This window comes from Triturus cristatus, chromosome 7 (genome assembly GCF_964204655.1).
Source record: "Triturus cristatus chromosome 7, aTriCri1.1, whole genome shotgun sequence".
Classification (NCBI taxonomy): domain Eukaryota; kingdom Metazoa; phylum Chordata; class Amphibia; order Caudata; family Salamandridae; genus Triturus; species Triturus cristatus.
In genome coordinates, this window is record NC_140590.1 from 374706877 (window position 1) to 374733365 (window position 26489).

Sequence of the window (26489 nt, forward strand, 5' to 3'; positions counted from 1 at the left end):
TAGGGCTATGTATGTGGTCGTTCTACATGGTGGGTGCACATTTTGAACATTGTACCCTCAGTGGATGGAATTTACTAATAGCCTTAGCCCTGTGCTTTGGGCAACAACAGTTGTTAAAGGCACTATATATCCCTTGCCTTGTTAAAGGCCCTCAAACAGTGTGTTTCAGTGCCTTCAGCAACCAGTATGGCACACAGAGGCAGCAGGCAGTAAGGACGTATTTTTAGCAGTCATGTTGTGCAAAGGGGAGCTGTTGGAGATCCATTGCGATAATGCACAAGATATACATATTTATACTGAAATTTGATATAATTGCACCAAACCTTATACGTTGCACTTTGATTATTGACAGGTTTCTTTAATATTGGTAAGGCCAGCATCAGCATGAATACAGTAGAACAGCTACTTGCAAGGTCATTCTTTAGACGGACACGTGAAGAGAAACTACATATAAAGCAATTAGGACCTGATCGGCCTGACCTGAAACTACAACAAAGTGCACAGGACGGAGGAAAGACTTACAAACGTACATTCTCAAACACCTGGTACACAAAAGTTGATTGGGTTACAGGGTGCGTGTCAAAAAATTCTCTGTTCTCCTTCCCTTGCATGCTGGTTGGTGGGGAATTGCCTTGGACAAAACAAGGAGTAACAGACTTGAAGCATCTGTCTGACAAAATCAAGAAGCATGCACACACAAGAATCCATATGGAAAACCTGACGAGACTGGGAATGTTGGGAGACACACCGATTGAACACTACATAAACGATGCATTACGGAAAACAATACAGAAACACAATTGCAGCTCCACCATTAAGTGAGGCCTTCCCCCAAGCCCCTGCACTCTCGAGTGTTGGTGTTCGAGGCCCTCCTCCACCCGCAGGTTTCACCTGCATCTCATCCCTGGTGGACCAGTGGACCTTTGTCTCCGTTCTCTTGCTCTGCTTTTTCACTCCTTTTCACTCGTTTTTTCCCTCACTTCTATCTCCCCCCTTCACTCTCCTTCTGGGTCTTTCCTCCGTTTTTCACTCGTTTTTTACCCTCATCTCAATCTCCCCCTTTCACTCTCTTGTGTCCTCTGTGTCTTTCCTCCACTCTTTCTTGCACTTTTGCTGCCTTATTTGCACTTTTCTCCCTCTTTTTGCCTTTTTCCTTTTGCCTTTTTCAGCCAGTTTTTCCCCGCCGCTGCTGTCCCTGCGGCCCCTCCCCCCAGCACGACCAGTGCGACCGGCCCAATCCAGCTCCCCTCCCCGGCTCCCAGCTGTCCAGCCCTCCCCGACCCCTACTTAATGGTGGCCGCTGCAGGGACAGGCGAGCAAGACCACTGACTCATTGTCAGTGAAATTGATCTCCCTCCCTCGCAGCTCCACCATACCCCTGCACTCTCGAGTGTTGGTGTTCGAGGCCCTCCTCCACCCGCAGGTTTCACCTGCACCTCATTCCTGGTGGTCCAGTGGACCTCTGTCTCCATTCTCTTGCTCCGCTTTTTCTCTCCTTTTCACTCGTTTTTTCCCTCACTTCTATCTCCCCCCTTCACTCTCCTTCTGGGTCTTTCCTCCATTTTCTGTTGTTTTCCCCTCATTTCAAGCTCCCCCCTTCCCTCTCCTACTGTGTCTTTCCTCCATTTTTCACTCGTTTTTTACCCTCATCTCAATCTCCCCCTTTCACTCTCCTGTGTCCTCTGTGTCTTTCCTCCACTCTTTCTTGCACTTTTTCTGTCGTTTCCCCCTCATTTCAAGCTCCCACCTTCACTCTCCTTCTGTGTCTTTCCTCCGTTTTTCACTCGTTTTTTTACCCTCATCTCAATCTCCCCCGTTCATTCTCCTGTGTCCTCTGTCTTTTCTCCACACTTTCTTGCCCTTTTGCTGCCTCATTTGCTCTTTTTGCATTTTTCCTTTTGCCTTTTTCAGCCTGTTTTTCCCTGCCGCTGCTGCCCCCGCGGCCCCTTCCCCCCAGCACGACCAGTGCGACCGGCCCAATCCAGCTCCCCTCCCCGCCTCCCAGCTGTTCAGCCCTCCCCGACCCCTGCTTAATGGTGGCCTCTGCACAGCGGCCGCTCCCCTGGGGCACCAAAGGCAAGCTCGTCTGTGCCCGTCCACGACCCGACTGCGACCAGCGCCAGGAACCCTGGATCTCTGCACCGCCAACGCTATGACCCAGCGACACTCCACGCTCTCAACCCAGGCCGCAACAACAACTGCAAGCTAGCATCACCAGCTGACACTCACGGACCCTTCAGCTGTCACCGCTGCCGGACCTGCAGCACCGCCAAGACCACAGACCCAGCGCAATCCGCCCGTAAGAACACAACCGAACCGAAGACCCTGCAATGCATCCTCCTCAACGTCCGATCCCTCCACAAACACGCTACTGAAATCTGGGACCACCTCGACAGCACTACCCCGGACATAGCATTCTTTACTGAAACCTGGACCAACACCACCTCGGGACCGGACATCGCCATTACCATTCCCCAAGGATACAAGATCTCCAGGAAGGACCGCCCCACCTGCCCGGGAGGAGGAATAGCCATCGTCCACAAATCCACCCTCCACCTGAGCACACTCCCTGATGAGCCCACAGACCTGATAGAACACCTTCACTTCAAGATACTGGCCAGCCCTACCTCCACCCTCCGAGGAACCCTCATCTACCGACCCCCTGGACCCCGCTGACTTTTCGCCAACTCCATCACGGGCGTCATCTTGCCGCATGCGATCGCGTCCACCAACTACACCCTACTGGGAGACCTCAACTTCCACCTCAACAACCAACTGGACCCCAGCACGACATCCCTCCTGGACAACCTCCATAACATTGGACTTCGCCAGATTGTGACCAAACCCAAGCACTCAGCAGGACACACCCTTGACCCCCTCTTCACAACAGGAAACTCCATCACCTTCAGCCACACCACCAAACTCCCATGGACTGACCATCGATGCGTCCACTGCACCTTCAGAACACCCACCATCCACAGACACCAGCACCTGCTCCCACGAAGAAACTGGACCAGAATCATCGCCAACCAGCTAACCTCATCACTCAGCAACTCCACCCCAACCATTGCGGAAAACGACGACGCCAACACCGCAGCCCGACCCATGCACAGATGGATCTCCGACAGCGCCAACACCATAGCCCCCCTCAAGAAAAACAACAACATCCATGCCAAGAAAGCTAGATGGTTCACCACCGAACTTGAAGAGTCCAGACGTACTTACCACCGCCTCGAAAAGGCCTTGAGGAACACCAGATCCACAGAAGCCCACAACAACTTCAGAGCCGCTACCAATGCCCACCACCAACTCATCAGAAAAACAAGGAAAAAAGCGATTGAAGACAGAATCTCCACTCATGCACACAACAGCAAAGAACTCTTCTACATCATCAAGGAGTTCGCCCAACCCACCAGCGATTCCACCGACATCCCTCCCTCACAAGACCTCTGCGACAAACTCAGCACCTTTTTCCACCACAAAATCAAGAGCATCTACGACAACTTTGATGAAGACAACCAACACACTGAACCCTCACCAACCACCCCCGCCAACACCCTAAAGCCAGCGATCGACAACTGGACAGCCCTAACCACCGAAGACACACTGAAGACGATGAAGTCAATCCACTCCGCGGTCCCCATGGACCCCTGCCCCCACCACATTTTCAACAGAGCCGCCGACACCATCGCACCCATGCTCTGCCACACCATCAACCGCTCCCTGGCAACCGCCTTGTTCCCTGACGACTGGAAACACGCTGAGATCAACCCCCTCCTGAAGAAACCCTCGGCGGACCCCACCGACCTTAAAAATTACAGACCCATATTCCTGCTCCTGTTCCCAGCAAAAGTCATCGAGAAAGCCATCAACAGCCAACTCGCCACATTCATCGAAGAGCACAACATCCTCGACTCCTCCCAATCCGGCTTCAGAAAAAACCACAGTACGGAAACCGCCCTCCTCGCTGCAACAGATGACATCCGTACCTTACTGTACAAAGGAGAAACAGTAGCCCTCATCTTCCTCGACCTATCAGCGGCGTTCGACACAGTCTCTCACCGCACCCTAGTATGCAGACTCCATGACGCAGGGATCCAAGACAAGGCCCTCGATTGGATCCGCTTCTTCCTCTCGGGCAGAACGCAGCGGGTCAGTCTCCCCCCTTTCCTCTCGGACCCTACACCTACCACCTGCGGAGTCCCCCATGGGTCCTCCCTCAGCCCTACGCTCTTCAACGTCTACATGGCTCTGCTCGCCCACATCGTCAGAACCTACGGACTCAACATTGTGTCATACGCAGACGACACCCAACTCATCCTCTCCCTATCCAACGAACCCAACACCGCCAGACACAAATTTCAAACAGGCATGAAAGCCGCCACCAAATGGATGAAAAACAGCTGGCTACAACTAAACACCAACAAAACGGAAGTACTCACCATGGGCCCAAACCCAGACGCCTCGAACGACACCTGGTGGCCCCCCGCCCTTGGAAGCCCGCCCACCCCCACGGACCACGCGCGCAACCTGGGAATCATCCGGGGTTCAGAGCCCAAAATGGACCGCCAGATCAACTCCGTCTCGTCCTCCTGCTTCCACACCCTCCACCTCCTATGTAAGACCTTCAAATGGATCCCCCTCGAACACAGAAAGACCGTCACTCACGCCCTGATCACCGGCAGGCTTGACTATGGCAACGCACTCTATGCTGGAATAAACAAAAACCTCACCCGCAAGCTACAGAACATCCAAAACGCTGCCGCAAGACTGGGCCTCAACCTGCCAAGACACTGCCACATCTCCCAGCACCTGCGCACACTCCACTGGCTCCCCATTGAAGCTAGAGTCACCTTCAAGATTCTAACCCACGCTCACAAGACCCTCCACGACACCGGACCAGCATATCTGAATAGCCGACTCAAAGTTCACGCTCCCCGAAGAACCCTACGATCAGCCTAGCTCTCCTACGCTATGGTCCCCCGCACCAGAAAGACCAGATCAGGAGGCCGCTCCTTCTCCTTCCGCGCAGCCAGAGCCTGGAACGACCTTCCGCTCCACCTCAGACAGATAACATCGCTCCCCATCTTTGCAAGAAACCTCAAAACCTGGTTTTTCAACAGACCCCCTCCTTGATGGACTGGAACCTGCGAACCCACCCCCACACCCCCCCCCAGTGCCTTGAGACCCTTACTGGTGAGTAGTCGCACTTAAACACCTGATTTGATTTATTTGAATGAAGCAGTTGATAGGAATAGACACATACTATCAAAAATAATTGATTGTATTTGTTTCTGTGGTGCATTCGAACTGGCATTGCGAGGCCATGATGAATCGGAAAGTTTCTCAAATCCTGGCATATTCAGAGGCCTTGTGGATTTAATAGCAAGCATAGACCATGACATGGAAGCACATTTAGCAAGTGCTACAGTCTTTAAGGGCACCTCTAAAACAATACAAAATTAACTCCTTGAGTGTATGCTGCAAATTATGAGAAGCCATATTGTCCAAGAGGTGCAAAACACAGACTTTGTGGTTATTCAGGCTGATGACACCACTGATGTGGCCACAAAAATACAGTCCGTATTAGTCTTTCGGTACCTTAACAATGACAGTAAAGTTGTGGAGAGGTTCTATGGTTTCACACATTTAAGAGACTCTAGTGCAGAAACCATTACTTCAGCTATACTGCGTGAACTGAACTTCATTTTTCCAGATCTGCCTAAACAAAACAAGCTTATCGCACAAGCTATGATGGTGTATCCGTAATGAGTGGAAGACTTGGTGGAGTACAGAAAAGAATTAGAGATGTGTACCCTAATGCTCATTATGTGCACTGCTACGGCCACCAACTTAATCTTATTATGCAACAGGCAGTATCAAGGATCTCCGAGACACGAATTTTCTTTCAGGATGTAGGAGGCATGGCAGCATTCTTCTCACGTTCCCCCAAAAGAATGGAATGGACATTGTGGACAAAAGGCTTTCAAGGGGATCCTCAACTTGTTGGAACTTTAACATCCATACAGTCAACCTAATATATAAACATAGGGAGGATCTTGAGTAATGTTTTGAGGCCATAGAAGCCAATGATGCCTTTGATTTCAAAAGTCAGACTGAAGCCCGTGGCTTTGCTAGAACACTACAAGACAGAGAGTTTCAGTTCTTTCTGTTTTTATTTCAAGAAATAATGTATTTTGTCGACAAGTATACAACCAGTTACATGCACGAGCCATATATACTGTCTCCGTGAAAAGAGATACCAGTATGTTTGTCACCAACATGAGCAAAGTGAGAGATGGGGTTGACAATTTAGACCGCAAACTGCCAGAGGATTCTACTTTTGCAAACAGCAGAAAAACACATCAGCAGTCTGGTCCGACTTGCAAAGGAGGTATGTGACATTAAAATTGTGCATGCACAAGAACATTTTTCTTTCACTAAACATTTGGTGAGTGCCGCATTATTGGAAAGTGAACACTTTGCAAAATATGATCAATCCTTCCCTGAGCAAGCTCTGAATGATGCTGTGAAAGCTTATCCTATGCTCAACAAAGAGGACCTGAAAACTGAGTTGACTGTACTGTACGGAATGAGTGTATACCAGAGGGCCACTGGTGCCATTTCTTTGCTGGCTTTAACGTTCAAGTTATTGAAAAGCTTGCTGCACTTAAAGACAGGCGTGCTGATTTTAACTACAAAAAGTGAACAACGTTGAATGCTGCGACCTGTTTAGTGGTTTGTTAAATGAAAAACATCTGTGAGGTACTCAGAAATGCATTGTATCTCTAAGTCTGTTATGAAGCTCTGTGATTATACTGAATAAGCAGCTATCTATGTTATATGACATCTCTTCATTAATGTAATAACTGCACTTTCATAATTGCTTTATTAACATTCCTGCTTTCTCAAATTTGCTTGAAAATGCACCATTTCTCCACTCTTTTTAAAAAAAAATCTTGGGGGGAGAACCCCCTCAAACGCCGCTTAGGTTGTTCGGGCTCGCTCCCTTCGCTCGCTATAGTGCACTATGAAAATCATTTTACGCCGCACCACTTTCAAATGTCACCAGCCGCCACTGGGAACACGACAGAGATGCCCCCTGTCACCCATGATCTTTGCCCTACTGCTGGAACCCTTGGCGGTATGGGTGAGGGGAGATCCCCTTATACGGGACTCGAATGGACCGAGGACCATGAAGACATAATTTCGCTATATGTAGATGACATACTGTTATATATGGCCTCTCCAACAACTACTCTCCATTGTGTCCTTCATATTTTCCGTATATGTGGCGATCATTCAGGGTATACAATAAATTGGTCTAAGTCGCAATTATACTTACTGCAGGGCCCGCAACCTCGTATACCTAGAGACTATGACATCCCAGTGGCCTTCGAGGGCTTCCGTTATTTAGGCATCCATATTCAGCTGGACCCCAATCGTTTTCACTAGGCAAACTTACTAGGACCCTTGAGGCGCTTGAGAGCAGATGTTACGTATTGGCGTTCCCTCCCTTTGACACTCATGGGCAGGGCGGCCCTTTTCAAGATGTTGACTTTACCTCATTTCCTCTATGCGCTACAAAATACTCCATACAGAATCCCCAATGCCTACTTCTCTAATATTGACAGCGCAGTGTGTACCTGGTTGTGGGACGGAAGGGCACCGTGTATAGCCCTGCAGAAACTAACAGCGGGTTGGTATGATGGGGGAATTGATGTTGCCAGACCGTAGGTCCTATTATTCGGCGTCCCAACTCGTGGCGATCCATCGCTGGGTGCATAGCAACCGGGGAGACCCGCATTTCCGCTCAGATTGGTGGCTTATGGGGCAAGGTGGGTATCAGAGGGCATTATACACGAACTCCAAGAAACTGGGCCTTACTGGCACGATGGCAGGAACAATCGAAACCTGGCATGTGGTTAATAACAAATTGGGCTGGCATAACAAAATCACATGCGCAACTCCTCTCTGGGAACCCGAGCAGTTGGGGAGACTGAGTACGAGTCCTGGGTTTGATAAATGAGATTTGATTGGGATTTCAATAGTAGGGGACATGTGTAACTCTAGGGATTTGGTCACATTTGCGGATTTGCAGAAAGAGTCTGACCTTGCATTAACAGAAACATTCAGATATTTGCAAATTAGCCACACACTCAAATCTGCAATACCCGGGGGTGTTCCGCTTCCTGAGGCTTCCCCTCTGGAATATAGACTGATACTTGACCCCATGGTCAAGAAGGCCATATCCCTAACATATAAAAAATTGATTAACAACCGCCCTGATCTTCTGATGCGCCTGCGGCAGTGCTGGGAGGTTGACCTGGGCAAGTTAGAGGAGGAGGACTGGCGAGACGCCCTAGCTTCCCCAAGGGACTTTGCTATCCCTATGAGACTGCAGCTAGTCCAACTAAAAGTCCTGCATCACATTTACTTGCCCGCGGGAGTCCTGGTCAAGATGGGTAAGAGACCGGACCCCTATTGCCTCAGACACTGCGGTCAGGAGGGAACTTTTTTTCACACCATCTGGGAGTGCCCAGTTGCCCAAGCATAAGTGGAATAAAATTACAGATCAATTGGGGAACGCTGGGGGGGGGGATAAAACAGACGATCACCCAAAAACTATGTCTACTAAACATTTGGGATGCCACAGACCTCACTCAGACTGAGAAAGTGTGGGTCTCCCTGGGATGGGCCTTAGCTAAACTTAACATTGCACAAAAACGGGGGTGGGTGAAACACCAACTATCAGAGACTGGGTGACCAATATGGATAGAGCTATGATCGCTGAAAAGGATGTGTTTAAACGCAGAGGATCAATGAGAATAGTACGCGCACTGCTGAGTAGTTGTTAGAAAAGTTACGCGTTTTTGAAGGGTATTCCGTGCTCCTGGGTGTCACTTCTCTGGACTGGGAGTGCGTTAGTAAATGAAATAGGTTACATACCCCTGTAAAATAGGGTATGTCCCCTGGGCACTGGATTGCAATTCCTGGAATTTTTGTGTGGTTTCAATAAAGTTACACCAATGTTGTTAGTTTGTTTGTTGTTTAATTGTTCATCAAGAAATTCATCTTCATTTCAATGATGCATTCATTTTACATCGATCACTTTGTTATATATCCCGATTCATTTCGGCTCTCTGCCTTCGTCTGGGGAATATCTGAAAGCGAATAATATATGCGCTAAGCTCAATATGCAGTTATGTGATTGTGTTGTTGTTTTAATCATTTTAAAGACCATGCGGTGTGAAATAAAAAGAATGGGTTATGCCCTTAAACTTTCGGTTATTTTATGTCGCCAGTGTGTGTTAGTTGTTTACGAAATCTTTGTTATGCGTGCTTCGCGATGGTGCAGGGTGTTTTAGGTTGGGGGCGTGTTTGTGAACTATTATTGTAAACATTCGTGCTCATTAATCTGGTGTTATAAGGCAATTCATATGAGAAAATGGTGATGTTATGCTAATCGCACTTAAACGCTACACCAAAAGATGAAAGAAAAGAGCTGAGAAGTTAAAGTTGTTCGCTTGGTCGCGTTACGCTTCCTCGCTTACTCACGATGTGAAAGATGTGAATGGTTAAGATTCTCGAGCCCGCTCAGTGTGGAAGCGTGCTGGTGTTGCTCCTGGCCGGTAACCGTGAGGATAAACGCCGGCTTGGAATATCCGTGTTTGTAAAGGGTAGAAATAGATATAGGACTATCTAGGTGAAACTAACAGTGAAAAAAGACAATGAGTGAAAAAAGAATATGGTGTGTGGTGGATTACAGGTTATACTAGCGGTTCAATGAGTTTTCATATGAATGTTATAGGACATCAACATAAAAACGTCCAACAATTAAATCATAATTAAATTGACATCAAGATAAATCAAATATCAAAATTAAATGCATAGTCTTTTGGATTACGATTGTGGTTATGAGTTAGTTCAATCAGAGATAACAAGTAAATTCCATACGATCATTCATCCCATGGGGTTTCATGGAATTCAGTGTGCGTATCCAATAATTTTCTCGCTGTAGTAATGATTTGTGATTGTCTTTAACTTCGATTTTTGTGATTATTTCTAAGACACAAAATTTCAATTGGCTGATGTTATGTCCGGCCTCTATGAAGTGGCTTGCCACTGTAGATTTTAGGTTTTTAGTTCTGATGTTACTTTTGTGTTCATTGATGCGTGTTTTTATTTTTCTCTCCGTTTGTCCCACGTAGATTTTTCCACATGAGCATTTCAACAGGTATATTGTATTGATTGTGTCGCACGTGGCTGTTACTTTCAATTTGATGATGTGTCCTTTCATGGGATGTGTTATGTAGGGACCGAGGATGATGTTGTTGCAGTTGTTACAGTTCCAACAAGCTAAAGTTCCTTTGTATTTGATGTTTTCGTCATAGTGAGTTGAATGTTTGATAATCTCTCCCAAATTTTTGGCTCTGGTATATGCGAAAATGGGTTCTTGTTCAAAGATGTTGTTAAAGTCTGGTTCCAGTTTCAATATAGACCAGTGTCTTTTGATGGTGTCTTTAAAGACTTTACTCATGGTGGAGTATTTGGAGACTATCGTGGTCCGGTTGTGTGCAGGTTTTTCAACGCAGCACCATCAATGGTCTCTTTTTTAGAGACCGGCCCCACCAACGGGGAAGACCCAGGGGGAGCCAAAGAACCAGAAAAAACAAAGAAACAACCTCAGACACGCATGACAACATCCAAGAAGGACAAGAACAAGAAGGGGGGACACAGAATAACCTAGTTATTAACATCTCAGATTACCATCTATCAAGATTAGAATCAAAGGTATTACAAAAAGGCACTTCTTTTGTACCTACAACACACACCAACAGCTTGGAAATAGACATCAGCTTCTTTAAATTGATGAGAAAATTACGCTTAAGACATTACTTCGAGAACATAATAGAACCAACTACAACGATCACTGAAGATCCACTGAAAGGATTAAAAACAAAAAGTTCCTACATGGCACCCATCAGCCATAAGAGTCTGGATACATTTGAATCATTAGTAAAACAAGATCTACAAAAATTGAATTTCCAAAAACGACACAAATACAAGAACCTCACACAAAAAGAATGGGGAATACTGAAATCCATTGCTAACAACAAAGACATCATCTGCCAAAAAGCAGACAAGGGAGGAGCACTGGTGATCTTAAACACCAACTACTACGAAGAACAAGTTGAAATACATCTATCAGACGAGTATACTTATATGAAGTTAGATTTCAACCCCACCAAACAAATCTCTGAAGTCTTAACCAACATAGTTCAAAAAGCCATAGATATGGGAACTATCAACGAAAAAGTAAAAAAATACTTGATTCAAACAAACCCAAAAAGTCCCACCATGTACATGGTACCAAAGATACACAAAAGCCTTACAAAGCCTCCTTTCCGACCCATAGTGTCTACAAGGGACAGCCTTCACGAACCAGTGGGAAAATACTTGGACAGATATTTGCAACCGAGTGTCATCAAACTACAAACTTACATCAAAGACACTACAGATTTTTTTAACAAATTCCACAAAATAATCAAAACCAAAGATGAGACTATCGTTATGTGTACAGTAGATGTTAAATCTCTTTATACATCTATACCACACCAACTGGGGATAGAAGCGGTAGAACAGGCCCTTCTACAGAGCGAATACAACACTGAGCAACAAGTTTTTCTGATGGAACTAATGTTATTTACCTTACACCACAGCTATTTCAAATGGAAAACAAACTGGTTCCTACAAAAGACCGGCACTTCCATGGGAAATTGTGCCGCCCCGACATATGCGAATATGTTCATGGGGAATTTTGAAGAACAACACATCTTGACAAAACCAGAATGGCAAACCCATTTGAAACTTTTCGTGCGATTCATAGATGATATATTCATCTTATGGAACGGAACCACAATGAATCTTACCAAACTACTCGATGAACTTAATCAAGTAGACCAAAGAATTCAATTCACTTTTGAAATACAACAACAATAAATCAACTTTTTGGATGTGAAAATAATACAAACAACAGAAGGATTTCAAACAGACCTCTACAGAAAAACAACAGACAAAAACAACATGCTTTTGTATGACAGCTTTCATCTCAATTCCTTAAAAAATCAAATGCCCTACACACAAATTCTCAGAATAAAAAGGATTGTATCTGATTCCAACACAAGGACCACACGTGTAAACGAGATGTTAAAACGTTTTAAAGACAGGGGATACCCTGAACACGTATTGACTCAAGCGGAAAACAAAAGCAACCCCATCAGCAGAGACACAGCACTATTACCCAAAGAAAAACCTGCACACAACCGGACCACGATAGTCTCCAAATACTCCACCATGAGTAAAGTCTTTAAAGACACCATCAAAAGACACTGGTCTATATTGAAACTGGAACCAGACTTTAACAACATCTTTGAACAAGAACCCATTTTCGCATATATCAGAGCCAAAAATTTGGGAGAGATTATCAAACATTCAACTCACTATGACGAAAACATCAAATACAAAGGAACTTTAGCTTGTTGGAACTGTAACAACTGCAACAACATCATCCTCGGTCCCTACATAACACATCCCATGAAAGGACACATCATCAAATTGAAAGTAACAGCCACGTGCGACACAATCAATACAATATACCTGTTGAAATGCCTATGTGGAAAAATGTACGTGGGACAAACGGAGAGAAAGATAAAAACACGCATCAATGAACACAAAAGTAACATCACAACTAAAAACCTAAAATCTACAGTGGCAAGCCACTTCATAGAGGCCGGACATAACATCAGCCAATTGAAATTTTGTGTCTTAGAAATAATCACAAAAATCGAAGGTAAAGACAATCATACTACAGCGAGAAAATTATTGGATACGCACACTGAATTCCATGAAACCCCATGGGATGAATGATCGTATGGAATTTACTTGTTATCTCTGATTGAACTAACTCATAACCACAATCGTAATCCAAAAGACTATGCATTTAATTTTGATATTTGATTTATCTTGATGTCAATTTAATTATGATTTAATTGTTGGACGTTTTTATGTTGATGTCCTATAACATTCATATGAAAACTCATTGAACTGCTAGTATAACCTTTAATCCACCACACACCATAGTCTTTTTTCACTCATAGTCTTTTTTCACTGTTAGTTTCACCTAGATAGTCCTATATTGAATATGCTACTTACCAGTATGCATCTGTTCTTGGCATGTAGGGCTGCTGACATTCATATCTGTGCATAGATCGCCGCCTAGTGTTGGGTCCGGATGTTTGCACGTTGTTGTCCTGGAAGAGTCTTCGAGGTATCCTGGGATAGGTGACTCCTCCCCTGGACTACAGTGCGCATGGGCATCATCTCCATCCTCAGATAGTTTTTCGCCATTGTGGCAGTGATGGAGTAGATACAGAAAGTGATGACCATGCTTACAGTAATTCTGAGAGCTGCAGCTGCTACAGGCGCCGGGGAGGAGGGAGGGCGATATGAATGTCAGCAGCCCTACATGCCAAGAACAGATGCATACTGGTAAGTAGCATATTCAGTTCGAGGCATGTGGGCTGCTGAATTCATATCTGTGCATAGAATGTATAGCAGTGCCCTCTATTAGCGGCGGCTACCAGTGCCAGCTGCAGCGGTCTGAAAAAGGGTTTTGAGAACAGCCTGTCCTACAGCTGCCTGCTGTTTTGATTGCACATCTACACAATAGTGTTTGGTAAATGTGTGTGTAGTGGACCAGGTGGCTGCTCTACATATATCATGCAGGGGAATATTTCCTAGAAAAGCCATGGAGGCCCCTAACTTACGTGTTGAGTGGGCTCGTGGGGGAATAGTTAATGTGCGTTTTGCCTTTTGATAACAAATTTGAATACACTTAACTATCCATCTAGCTATCCCTGCTTTGGAGATGGCGTTACCTTTGTGGTGTGGGGCAAAGGCAACGAACAGTTGTTTTGTCTTCCTAAAGGGTTTAGTCCTGTCGATATAGTACATGAGGGCCCTCCTTACATCTAGTGTATGGAGTGCTCTTTCCGCGACAGTTTGTGGGTTTTGGAAGAAAACGGGCAGTTCAATAGTTTGATTCATGTGGAACTGCGATATTACCTTGGGCATGAATTTGGGGTTGGTACGTAGTACGACCCTGTTGGCGTGAACCTGTATGAATGGCTCTTGAACGGTTAGTGCCTGGAGTTCACTAACTCTTCTTAAAGAAGTGATCGCTACCAGGAAAGCTACTTTCCAGGTGAGGAATTGAATCTCGCATGAGTGGAGAGGTTCAAAGGGTGGACCCATCAGGCGCGTGAGGACCAGGTTGAGGTTCCACATTGGAGCCGGTGGGTGGCTTGGTGGAATGACTCGTTTGAGTCCTTCCAAGAATGCTTTGATGGCAGGCACTCTGAATAGTGAGAGGTGCTGCCTGGTTTGCAGATAGGCTGATATTGCGGTCAAATGGACACGTATAGAGGTGTACGCCAGATTGCATCGGTATAGGTGTAAGAGGTAACAAATGATGTTTTGGATGGATGCGTCCAGCGGGTTAATGTCATTATTACTGCAATAAATGACGAACCTTTTCCATTTGGCTGCATAGCAAGCTCTTGTAGTGGGTCTCCTGGCCTCCTTGATGATGTCCATACAGTCAGGTGGCAGGTTGAGGTAGCCAAACTCTAGGACTTCAGGAGCCAGATTGCCAGGTTCAGCTGTTGCGGATCTGGGTGCTGAATCTCTCCATGGTTCTGCGTCAAATGCGCGGGTTTGATCCGCAGCCTTTGATGCGGCACCACGGAAAGTTCGAGGAAGGTGGTGTACCATGGCTGGCGTGCCCACGTAGGAGCAACTAGGACGAGTGTCAGGGAGTGTTGTCTGAGTTTGCGAGCCACCAGCGGTATCAACGGCGCTGGGGGAAAAGCGCACGCAAATCTGCCGGACCAGTTCATCCATATCGCATTGCCCTGCGACTGCGGATGTGGGAACCTGGCGGCAAAGCTTTGGCATTTTGCGTTTTTGCTTGTGGCGAAGAGGTCTATCTCTGGATGACCCCACTGCTGGAAGTACGGTTGGAGTACTGAAGGGTGTAGCTCCCACTCGTGCATCTGGTGGCTGTGTCTGCTGAGCAGATCCGCCATCTGGTTGTCCTTGCCTGGGAGGTGCTCTGCCATGAGGAACATGTTCCTCTGAATGGCCCACTTCCACATGCTCTGAGCCAGATGAGACAACTGTGGAGAGTGTGTTTCTCCCTGCTTCTGTATGTAGTACACGGCAGTCATGTTGTCCGTCCGGATCAACACGACTTTGTTGCACAGATGTACTTTGAATGCCTTCATGGCCAGGAAGATTGCCATCAGTTCCAGAAGGTTGATGTGCATCTTCTTTTGTTGTGTCGTCCATAGTCCCTGCACTGTGTAGTGGAGTACATGAGCTCCCCATCCCTGGAGAGACGCGTCCGCTGTCAGTACTATTTGTGGAACAGGCTCTTGGAACGGTCGGCCCTTGCAAAGGTTTTGTGGATTCCACCAATGCAGAGAGTTGTATGCCCGACCGCTCACCAACACTAGGTCTTTCAACTGTCCTTGAGCCTGATTCCACTGACGTGCTAAGCACTCCTGAAGCGGGCGCATATGTAATCTCGCGTGTGGGACTATGAAAATGCAGGAGGCCATCATGCCTATCAACTGCATGAACACTCGCGCTGGAAGTGAGTGTTGGGGTTTGAACCTGGAGATCAGCATTTGCATGCTGTTGATCCTCACTAAATTTGGCTGAGCTGTGGCCGCCAGAGTGTCTATAGTCGCACCTAGGTACTGTTGTACGTGTGCGGGCTGGAGATGGGATTTCGGGTAATTTAGTGAGAATCCCAGACTGTGAAGGAGGTGAATGGTGCGGGACATGTGGTTGGCACATTGCTGGGCTGATTGTGCTTGAACGAGCCAGTCGTCCAGGTAGGGGTGTACGTGCTGCCTCCGTAGATGTGCCGCCACAGTAGCTAGGCACTTCGTGAAAACCCTGGGTGCTGTTGTCACGCCGAAGGGAAGGACTTTGAATTGGTAGTGCTGCCCCTGAACAGTGAACCTGAGGTATTTTTTGTGTGAGGGGTGAATGGGTATGTGGAAATACGCATCCTTGAGGTCCAGCGTGGCTAGGAAGTCTCCCTGCTTGAGAAGCGGAAGGACTTGCTGGAGAGTGAGCATGTGAAAGTGCTCGGAAAGAATGTACCGGTTCAGGGGTCTTAGGTCTAGTATAGGTCTGAGTGACCCGTCCTTTTTCGGTATTAAAAAGTAGAGGGAGTACACTCCCGTACCCTGCTCGTGGACGGGTACGACCTCTATAGCGCCTTTTAGAAGCATACTTTGCACCTCCTGCTGTAAGAGCGTTAAGTGCTCTGAGGACATAGGACGGTTTCTTAGAGGAATTGTGGGTGGAGTGGAGGTTAGCTCTAGACAGTAACCGTATTTGACAATATCTTTGACCCACCTGTCCGTGGTGATGGAGTTCCACGTGGACAGGAACCTTTGTAGCCTTCCCCCGACAGGTGTTATGTGGTCGGGAGGAAGGGAGAGGGCGTCACTGCTTGATCTTGGGGGAGGACCTGGTGTTGCCGTAGCCGCGTCCTCTTCCCTTTGTACTGGAGCCACGATATCCACCCCGGGTGTTTTTATCGTAGGTGGTTTGTGTATTGCCCTTGTTGTATGTCTGCTGTGACCCCTGTCCTCTACCTGCTCCTCTATTTCCGGGGCGACGAAAGGAGCTGCTCCGAAAGGACTGAGTCTGGAGAGCCCCCATGGACTTTGCGGTGTCCGTGTCCTTTTTTATTTTCCCAAGGGTGGTGTCAACCTCCGGTCCGAATAAATAGTCGGGGTTGACAGGCTGGTTGAGTATATTATTTTGCACCTCAGGTTTGAATCCGGAGATTCGCAACCAGGCATGTCGTCGCAGCATGACGCTTGTGTTTATGGCCCTGGCAGCCGTGTCTGCGGCATCTAGTGCACACTTGATGGAAGCATTTGTGAGTAGCTGTCCCTCTCTGATAAGAATTTCTGCACCCTCTTTGAACTGGTCAGGGAGATGTTGGAGTAGTTGCTCCAATGTGTCATAGTGCGCTCTATCGTAGCGAGCGAGGAGCGCTTGAGTGTTGGCTATGCGCCATATGTTGGCAGCCTGGGCGGCAACTCGCTTGCCAGAGGTCTCTAACACCTTGGACTCTTTGTCCGGGGGAGGAGCGTCACCTGTCGTTTGCGAGTGTGCCCTCTTGCGAGCATTCGCTACGACAATGGAGTCTAGTGGTAATTGTCCTCTGATGTAAGTAGGGTCCCCAGGCGCCGATCTGTATTTCTTAGCGATCCTGGGGTTTATCACCCGCGCCCTGGTGGGTTCTTTGAAGATGTCCTTGGCAGGTTTGAGGACCCCTTTCAACATGGGCAGAGTTTTTACATGCCTTTCTGAGGATGCGAAGGTGTCCATAAGAAAGTCGTCCTCGACGGTGTCAGAGTGAAGCTGCACTCCATGATTATTCGCAGCACGTTCAATAAGAGCGTTGAACGCTGCAGTGTCCTCTGTGGGAGATGTTTTCGCCCCATAGAGTTGTGGGTCCTGAGCATCTAAAGGTGCACCTGGGTCTACAGGGTCGCCCCAAGTTTGATCAGGGTCCTGTTGGTCATCAGGGTCTATGTCTCCGTGGTAGGGGACTTGGTCACCCATGTAGTCCTCCAACGCATCCGTGTCGGAGTGTGTGGGAGAGAATGATTGTGGATCCTGGTAGGGCGAGTGGAAAGATTCGCAGAGGACAGGTTCTGAGTCCACAGGCAGCTTTCTTTTTAGTGGGATCCGGAAAGGGTCCAAAGGTGGCTCCGAAGTTATCCTCCGTTCGTGGATAACCATCCTGCCGGTGTTGGCGTCGATGAGATGTGATGGAGACGTCTCAGCAGGTGTAATCGTGGTGTGGGTGACCCGTGTCCTGAGTTGGAACATTTTCGGGATCGTGGATGGAGGCAGGCCAAAAGTAATGTTGGCTGGCGCCGAAGAGGCTGCTGGAGCTTTTATTGGGCCGGAGCCCGACGTGTCCTGGAGGACCGTTTTGGTTTTGCTGCTTTGTGCCGCAACAGGTCGCACTTGGAGCGCCTTTGAGGCTTTAGCGCCGACCAGGTCTGTAGAGGCGGCCGTGGACTTTTTCGGCGCCGGTGGGTCATCGAGTCGAGGGGCGGGAATGGCCGTCGACGTCTTCGATGCATGAGGCTTTGGTGTTGCCGTGGAAGCGATGGGAGACGCAGCAGGCAGTGTGACCTTTGGTGTCGGAGTCGATGGCGTCGACGCCGGGAGCCGAGCAGGTTTGGTGGCACCAACGGCCTTTTTCCGTATGCCGACTCCGACGTCGGCCGCTTCAAGTTCGGCACCAAAGTCTCGCTTGGTGCGCTCGGTGCCGACGCGTTTCGCTGGCGTCGAAGGTGTTGAAGGCCTCGATCCGACCAGCGTCACTTTTGGTTTCGGTTTCAATTGAACCAGTGCAGCTTTCGGTTTGGAAGAAGGGAAACCAGCCGGTTTAGGTAATAATGGCTGCCGCTGAATGTCCGAGGCCGGGCCCGAGGGCGGGGCCGAAGAACTGCGGGATAGGTCTCGGGTAAGGCCCGAAGGCGATCCCTCGACCGGAGCCATAGACTGTGGCACTGGGCTCTCTTCAGTCTGAACGGGTAGGCCTTGCTCGTCATTGGAGCTACTCTCTTCGGCCCCTAAGGCCTCATCGTAGTCTCCTACCTCGGTGTCGTCTTCATCTCTGCGAAAGAGTGATTCGTCGACGTCGTCCGATCCGGAGTCATGTTCGGAAACGGGACTGGAGGGTAGGATCTCCAATTCTTCGACATCTTCGGTCTCGGCGTTGAAGATGTCTGCCGGGGCCGGTGCCGCGTGCTGCGCTTCGAGTCTCGCCGCTCGTCGATTCCGTAGAGTCTTCTTGGAACGGAACCGGGCACAGGCCATGCATGTAGATTCATCGTGATCCGGCGAAAGGCATTTGTTGCACACCGGATGGACGTCGATGTGGGGATATTTCGCATTGCATACCGGACACCTCTTGAATGGTGTCCTCGATTCCATCGTCGATGTCGTCGATGGGCAGGTAAAATGCGAAAAGTCGGTTCTGAAAGTTAGTAAACTAACAAAGGTAGTATCGAAACCGATCGAGAAAACAGTACCGACGCGAACTAAAGGCCTTTTGGCCTCGACAAAGTTTTTCCTAACTTGAGTTAAGATAGCACATCCGAACCCAATGGCGGAAAAAAACAATCTGAGGATGGAGAGGATGCCCATGCGCACTGTAGTCCAGGGGAGGAGTCACCTATCCCAGGATACCTCGAAGACTCTTCCAGGACAACAACGTGCAAACATCCGGACCCAACACTAGGCGGCGATCTATGCACAGATATGAATTCAGCAGCCCACATGCCTCGAACCTATTTTTACCCTTTACAAACACGGATATTCAAAGCCGGCGTTTATCCTCACGGTTACCGGCCAGGAGCAACACCAGCACGCTTCCACACCGAGCGGGCTCGAGAATCTTAACCATTCACATCTTTCACATCGTAAGTAAGCGAGGAAGCGTAACGCGACCAAGCGAACAACTTTAACTTCTCAGCTCTTTTCTTTCATCTTTTGGTGTAGCGTTTAAGTGCGATTAGCATAACATCACCATTTTCTCATATGAATTGCCTTATAACACCAGATTAATGAGCACGAATGTTTACAATAATAGTTCACAAACACGCCCCCAACCTAAAACACCCTGCACCATCGCGAAGCACGCATAACAAAGATCTCGTAAACAACTAACACACACTGGCGACATAAAATAACCGAAAGTTTAAGGGCATAACCCATTCTTTTTATTTCACACCGCATGGTCTTTAAAATGATTAAAACAACAACACAATCACATAACTGCATATTGAGCTTAGCGCATATATTATTCGCTTTCAGATATTCCCCAGACGAAGGCAGAGAGCCGAAATGCATCGGGATATATAACAAAGTGATCGATGTAAAATGAATGCATCATTGAAATGAAGATGAATTTCTTGATGAACAATGAAACAACAAACGAACTAAAAACATTGGTGTAACTTTATTGAAACCACACAAGAATTCCAGGAATTGCAATCCAGTGCCCAGGGGACATACCCTATTTTACAGGGGTATGCAACCTATTGAAACGCAGAGGATGCCTAAAAAAGTGGGATTGTAAATGGACTGCCTGGAATGTGTACAGAGGTGAAATATGCTTGTCCCCTACTGTGGAACAACAAAGTAGCGAAGAAAGACTACTTGGCCCATTACACAGTGAAGGAGAGGTGCTTGAATGATGATTCTCTGTTGTAACAATATGCTGAGAATAATCTACCTGCCTATTACATTGAATCATACGTTATTGCTGATTTGCATGGCTGTGCTATTTGTTAATTTCCTTAATAAAAAAGTTTTTTAAAAAGAGTAGCTCGCTTATCTCTCCTAATGAGAGCCCAGGCCCAATGGTAGTGGGGATCAACAAATGAAGGCGCATTCAAAAAGCAAAAAAGCCACTGCTTCAGCTGTGTACTTCAACCTCTAAAAAATGACAGAACTGGTAGTGGATGCACGCCCAATGGGGCTGAAGGCTATTCTAGTGCAAAAATAAATCAGGGAAAGATGGGCACCCATTATGGGCGATACTTCAAAGTAGTCACTGACCATGAACTTCTGGTCAACTTGTTTGCAGCCCCTTCCAGTACACACTTCTCCAATTGAAAAATGGGTGATGCAGTTGCAATAATATTGCTTTTCAGTCATCTTCAAATGGACCTAGATAGCACACCTGACTATCTGTCAAGGCACCCAAAAAACACAGCACTGACATCCCACCATCACGCAGAGGAGATGACAGATTACATCACAGTTGTCATGCAAGCAGCGTCCGTGAAGTGATGGAGACAGGGGAAATAGTCAGAGAAACCCTTCAAGATAAATGCCTCTTGAAATTTCAAGTACTGCAACATCACATATGGAAGTCATTCTGGACTAATCTCAAAGTGCATGACAACCACAACAGGGACACCTTCACTAGGCCAATGAGAGTGTGGACAGAAAAGAGTGTAACAGACAAAGTACTGGTTCTCATAGGACACAAGATAGTGATCCGAAAGACATTGCAAGTGTAGGTAGTCACGCTAGCCCACAAAAGCCATCAAGGAGTCGCAAAGACTAAGGTGAGGCTGTGAGAGAAGGTGTGGTTCCAGGGATAGTTCACTTAGTGGAAGGAGCAGTGCTGGGATGACAGACATGCCAACTCAACAGTGGAACCGAACGCCCTGCACCATAATTACTGAAGAATCATTGACAAACTTCATTGCAGACTTCAGCAGTTTTCTAGAGGGGTTAAAATACTTGTTGTCTTGGACTCATACACTAAATTCCTGAAGCTGAATATATAGAAAATTGTCCCCATGTATGGCCTACCAAAGGGAATAAGAGCAGACAAGGGAGCCATCCTTGCAAGAAAATTAGTTCTAAAGCTGCCTCCAAGAGCTAGGCATACAACATCGGAAAAAAAAGGAAACTCCTCAATGACCTCAGGCCAATGGAGATGTGGGATGATTCATGTGAACCTTTAATAAGACATTAATAAGGCATTGTGGATTGGAGTAGAGCAAGGCAGCGACCTAGAATGGGCCTTCCATAGCTTATACCAATACACCCCTCAAAGCACACTATTTTGTGCACTGGCCACCCTGATATTTGGACGCTTGTGGGACACCATCTATCAGCTAACCGTAGTGGCCCACCTCCTGGGATGTGGAAACCTGCCAGCGACAATACGGGAGCAGGTTGGCAACACCCACATCCCTGCAAGATGGAGACAGCATCTTAGAGAGAGACCACCACCCATGGTGCAATTTTGTGACAAACGGGATGATGGTGACAGCCCAGAGAAGAACAGCGCAGATTACCATAACCCAGAATGGCTTATGCTTCAAGAAGATTAGAGGGGCTTCAAACAGGGAGGCAGAATCTTCTTCAGGCCCAACCTGCCAGAGTGATAGTCCCAAAGGGAATGGGAGTGGCCCTTAGCCCTATCATCACTATAATATCTGCAGATGAGCCCACAAGAACAGCAAGCAAAAGAATCACCAAAACGAGAGTCCTCACCACACAATTGTCACCTTGAAAAGGAGAAGAACCCCTGCGCCAGAGTCAAAGATACAACTTAAGACCCAACCAAGTATCCAACTAGAGATTCAAAGACTATGGGCCTAATTTCGGGTACTCTCATACCACCCAACTCATTTTGAGACCGGTAGACCATAAGGTTTCCGTCGATGGAGCCTCTATTGACTCTGTCGACTGTAAGCCTCCTCTGATGGCCCGTTGGAGTAGGAGCCATTGCAGGAACAGAATTACGCTGCCTGCCTTATTTGGGTTGGATGGTGTGATATCCTTTGTATTCTGCCCGACATCACCATGAAAAATCTGGTGGTGAGGAACAAAACAAAATGCATGACCGCCACACCCTGGAAGGTAAAGGTTCCGACCAGGCCAGGGCACTGACATCGCCCTCCTGGCAGCCGTGGAGAAGGCCAGAAGCATCCTGGACACGGGAGGATCAGTGGCAGTGATCCTCCTGGACCTCAGTGCGGCCTTCGACACTGTGGACCATCCTACCTTAATCCAACGTTTGGGAGAAATTGGAGTAAGGGGTACGGCCCGGAAATGGCTAAAATCCTTTCTAGCAGACCGTTCCTTCCAAGTCTGGGAGAACGACAGCCACTCACCCGTTATCCCCCTCCGCTGTGGAGTACCGCAGGGCTCATCCCTAAGCCCTACGTTATTCAACGTATACTTGGCCCCACTGGAGAAACTGGTCAGTCCGTTCGGCGTGTCAATCATAAACTACGCCGACGACACCCAGCTGGTGGTTACCCTCTCACACCCCCACCACTCCCCCTCCGACCTTCACAGTTGCCTCACCGAAGTCCATCGCTGGATGAACCTCTCATCACTAAAACTAAACGGGTCAAAGACCGAGATGCTAATGCTTGGCCACAAAGGGCCCTCCCTGCCGACTCACCTCTGGCCCAACTGCCTGGGTGACCCCCCTGTTCCTAAGGAAGAAGTAAAAAGCCTAGGCGTCTGGATTGAAACAGACCTGAGCTTCAGAACTCAGGCAAAAAAGACGGCAGGAACATGCTTTGGACTACTCAGAGCCTGTAGAAAGGTCTTCCCCCTGCTCCCTGCGAACGCCAAGAAACTCCTGATTCAGGGCCTCATACTGGCGAGATTGGACTACTGCAACGCAATCTACCTGGGAGCTCCCGAAGCCACCCTAAACACCTTGCAGAAAGTGCAAAATGCCGCAGCCCGCCTGCTCACTGGCACACCTGCAAGATCCTCGGCTAAGCCAGCCCTTAAGTTACTTCACTGGCTCCCAGTGAGAGAAAGGGTTGCCTTCAAGGCTCTCTGTCTTGCCCATAAAACCCTTAACAACAACGGCCCCCCTCTCCTCAAGGAATTCATTATCCCTTACAAAGCGAATAGGGCCCTCCGATCCAGTGATGAAATTCTCATCACAGTCCCCAGAGTTAAAAAAGCCAGGGCCGGTGGCCGCCGCTTCTCGGTCCACACGGCCAAACACTGGAACAACCTCCCACGAAGACTGAGGACAGAACCCAATCTCTTCCAGTTCAGGAAAACTCTAAAGACCCTCCTTTTTCCTCAATCATAACACCCTCCCCGGCTGAAACCAATGGAGTCTTGGGTTTAGCGCTGGGATGCTCTAGGGTTACTACGCGCTCTACAAAACCTTTAAAATAAATAAATAAATAAAATTCCCAGGGTGTGGATGTCATTAGATTTTCTTTTTTCAAAAACAAACTCTAACTTTGGGAGTTTGCATTTGAAAAATCTTGAAAGATTGGTGGGATTGTCATCAAAACTGATGATGGTCCTTAAATGGAACTTCTGTCACTGTGGCTCCTTTCAAGATACAATGATGACTGCTATACCGGTGGTCATCTCTAGATTTGGCAGATGGTAGTCCATTAGGGTGGCGGAGATAATTTCCTCTGCTACCGATGGATGAAGTAATGCCCGCCAAAGTTTAAACCAGGTCCTATATGTGTTAACAATTTGCCAGTTCCTGAGAAATGTTGTTGGACCTATAAGATCCATGTGAAACACACAATGGGGATGGCTGAAGTGAGACACTGGCCACTGCAAGCAACACATCCCCACATCGCATGCACTATGTGGAAGAGGTGTGGTGCCGCGGCCAGGGTGCCTGACTCCGGACCACAGGGTTCGCAGTTCAATCCCTGGCGCCGGGTTAGCCCAGCACCATGTGACTCTGGGCAATAGCTCGCTTAATCTTCCCGACGGCCCCCAGTGCCGGGACACCTCTCAGGAGGTAGCTTTGCGCTCTAAAAATGCTGGTATTTCATATGTGGACAGGCATGGCAAAGGTATAAATAAATGGTGCAGGGTCCACTCTTTGCTTGAATCCAGTAACACAGTAATTAGTGTGCCTGTCTCATATTTTCTGCGTCACCATAATACCTGTATGAGGGTGTATGAGCTTAGCTGTGGGGCATACCTTGAAAACTTTGCAGTTCCTCTGACCAGAGGTTCTCCTTCCCATATTCCCTTTCATCATAGACAAAAATGACTTCACTGGCACCAGCATCATCTGCGTTCTGGATCAGCTCCTGTTGAATGGAATGATGCAGAAATACATTTGTTAAACCTTAAAAAGTTCATCCTACAGGCTGCTTCGAGTATGTGTTACTCCCGACCATAAATTCACATATTGTATGCACCTAAACCACTCTTTAAGATCTGAATATTAATGATGATGACGAGGGATGTCATCCAAGGAAATCAACAACCCTAAGGTGGAGCCAATTAAAGCCAGAGACTCGGTTCACAAAGTCATTTGCACATGCAAACACATGAAAAGGGCTTGACCTACAAGCTCACTTTTGAAATTTACAAATGAATGTTCCCTCATTTAGGGACTTACTCATGCATAGTTTTAGGTAATAATAGTACATAACTAAATATTTTCACAGAGGACAGGAGTGGGCCTTCCAGGGCGAGTTTTGCATAATCACAAACTACTCCACACCCCTTTCCCATTATGATAATACTCTGGGAGTTTTATTACTGTCAGTAGTAGGAATTAATCTGTTTATAGGTTGGAAATCGGAGCATGCCCAACATTAGTAGGGGAAGGGGCTTCTGCATGGGGATCAATATTTTCCCAACGGCAAACAAAACAAAAAGTAAAAGTTCAATTTCACAAATGCGAAGGTATTTTTGCATGCACAACTGTCCACTGCCTGCACGTAAATGTATGTAAGCAGGAAGCACTCATAATCCATCATAATTGCTTTTATGAGGAATTGTTTTAATAAATCCAGTTGAGAATCATTGGAAGGATTGATAAAAGCACAGTTAGTACCAGCCGTCACGCGTTTCCCTTAGGTTATTAAACCTGTGTGCTTTCTGAAGACTGTATTGAGTATTTGTATATTTTTTTGTGAAATGCAAAGCAAGGTATTGGCCAGTAAAAAGGCACCATTTAGTAAGGGAGATCAGAATCTTGGAGATTTAAGAAATAAAGAGGCTCAGAAGGTTAGTCAGACTAACACTTTGAACTGCAGATAACAGTCGCTTCTCATTTTCTTTAAGACTATTTCTTTCTCCTACTCTGGTCAGAAAAAGTACTCAGGTTATAAGGTATGCTCTGCATATAACTGATATACCTCTATATAATAGGTGTCATCACTCGTTGTTTAGTACTGTAAATACAACAAAGCCCCTAATAATTAAAGGTGTGGGTGGTGACAGTGTGCAAATGTAAGATTCTTCCTCTCTCCTACTGAGGAAACAAGCATTTGCAATGCAATTGGTCTCGCATTTGTTAAAGTTAGAGTTATTTGCGTTGTAAATTATATTGTGTTTTACTTATGTTTTTTGTTTATAGTGGAGTGGACGTATGTTGTTTGTAATGGAATTATGTGATTTGCATTGGAATTGTTAGTTGTGTAATTGTGTGGGGTGAAATTATGTTGTGTGTAGGGTATTTGTGTATTGGAAATATGTGGCATCGTGAATAGATAGGGGTAAGAGCTGTATACATATATCGAAAGTAAGATTTAGAGGGATAGGTAGTTCGTATATGAAGTGCTGAATTAACTCTATATAGAGTAGTAGAAAGAGCGTGTGGAAGAGAGAGAATGAAGGGGAGAGAAAGTTATAGGCACATAAAGAGATTGCGCTTGTGTACGCAGAAGACACTAAATGGAAAGGAGGAGAGCGTGTGTTTGCGGTTTGGATTTAAAAAAAAGTTATGGTAAAGAAATTGTGCTGAAAGACCTGAAGTGAACCAATATAAGCAATGCTGGATGAGTGTGTGCATTGGAATTATGTGTATGGTAATTATGTTGTAG

General features: G+C 47.0%; 1 protein-coding gene across 2 annotated transcripts in view; it reads right to left on the bottom strand.

The window, feature by feature from the left end:
- The window catches only part of LOC146809712 (sacsin-like), a 255441-nt gene that overhangs the window by 153308 nt on the left and 75644 nt on the right, over positions 1 to 26489 (bottom strand). For both annotated transcript variants that reach the window (XM_085616550.1, XM_085616549.1), the window contains one exon: positions 24632 to 24743. In XM_085616550.1, coding sequence (XP_085472676.1) covers positions 24632 to 24743 — 112 coding nt within the window. The remainder of the gene's footprint in view (positions 1 to 24631; positions 24744 to 26489) is intronic.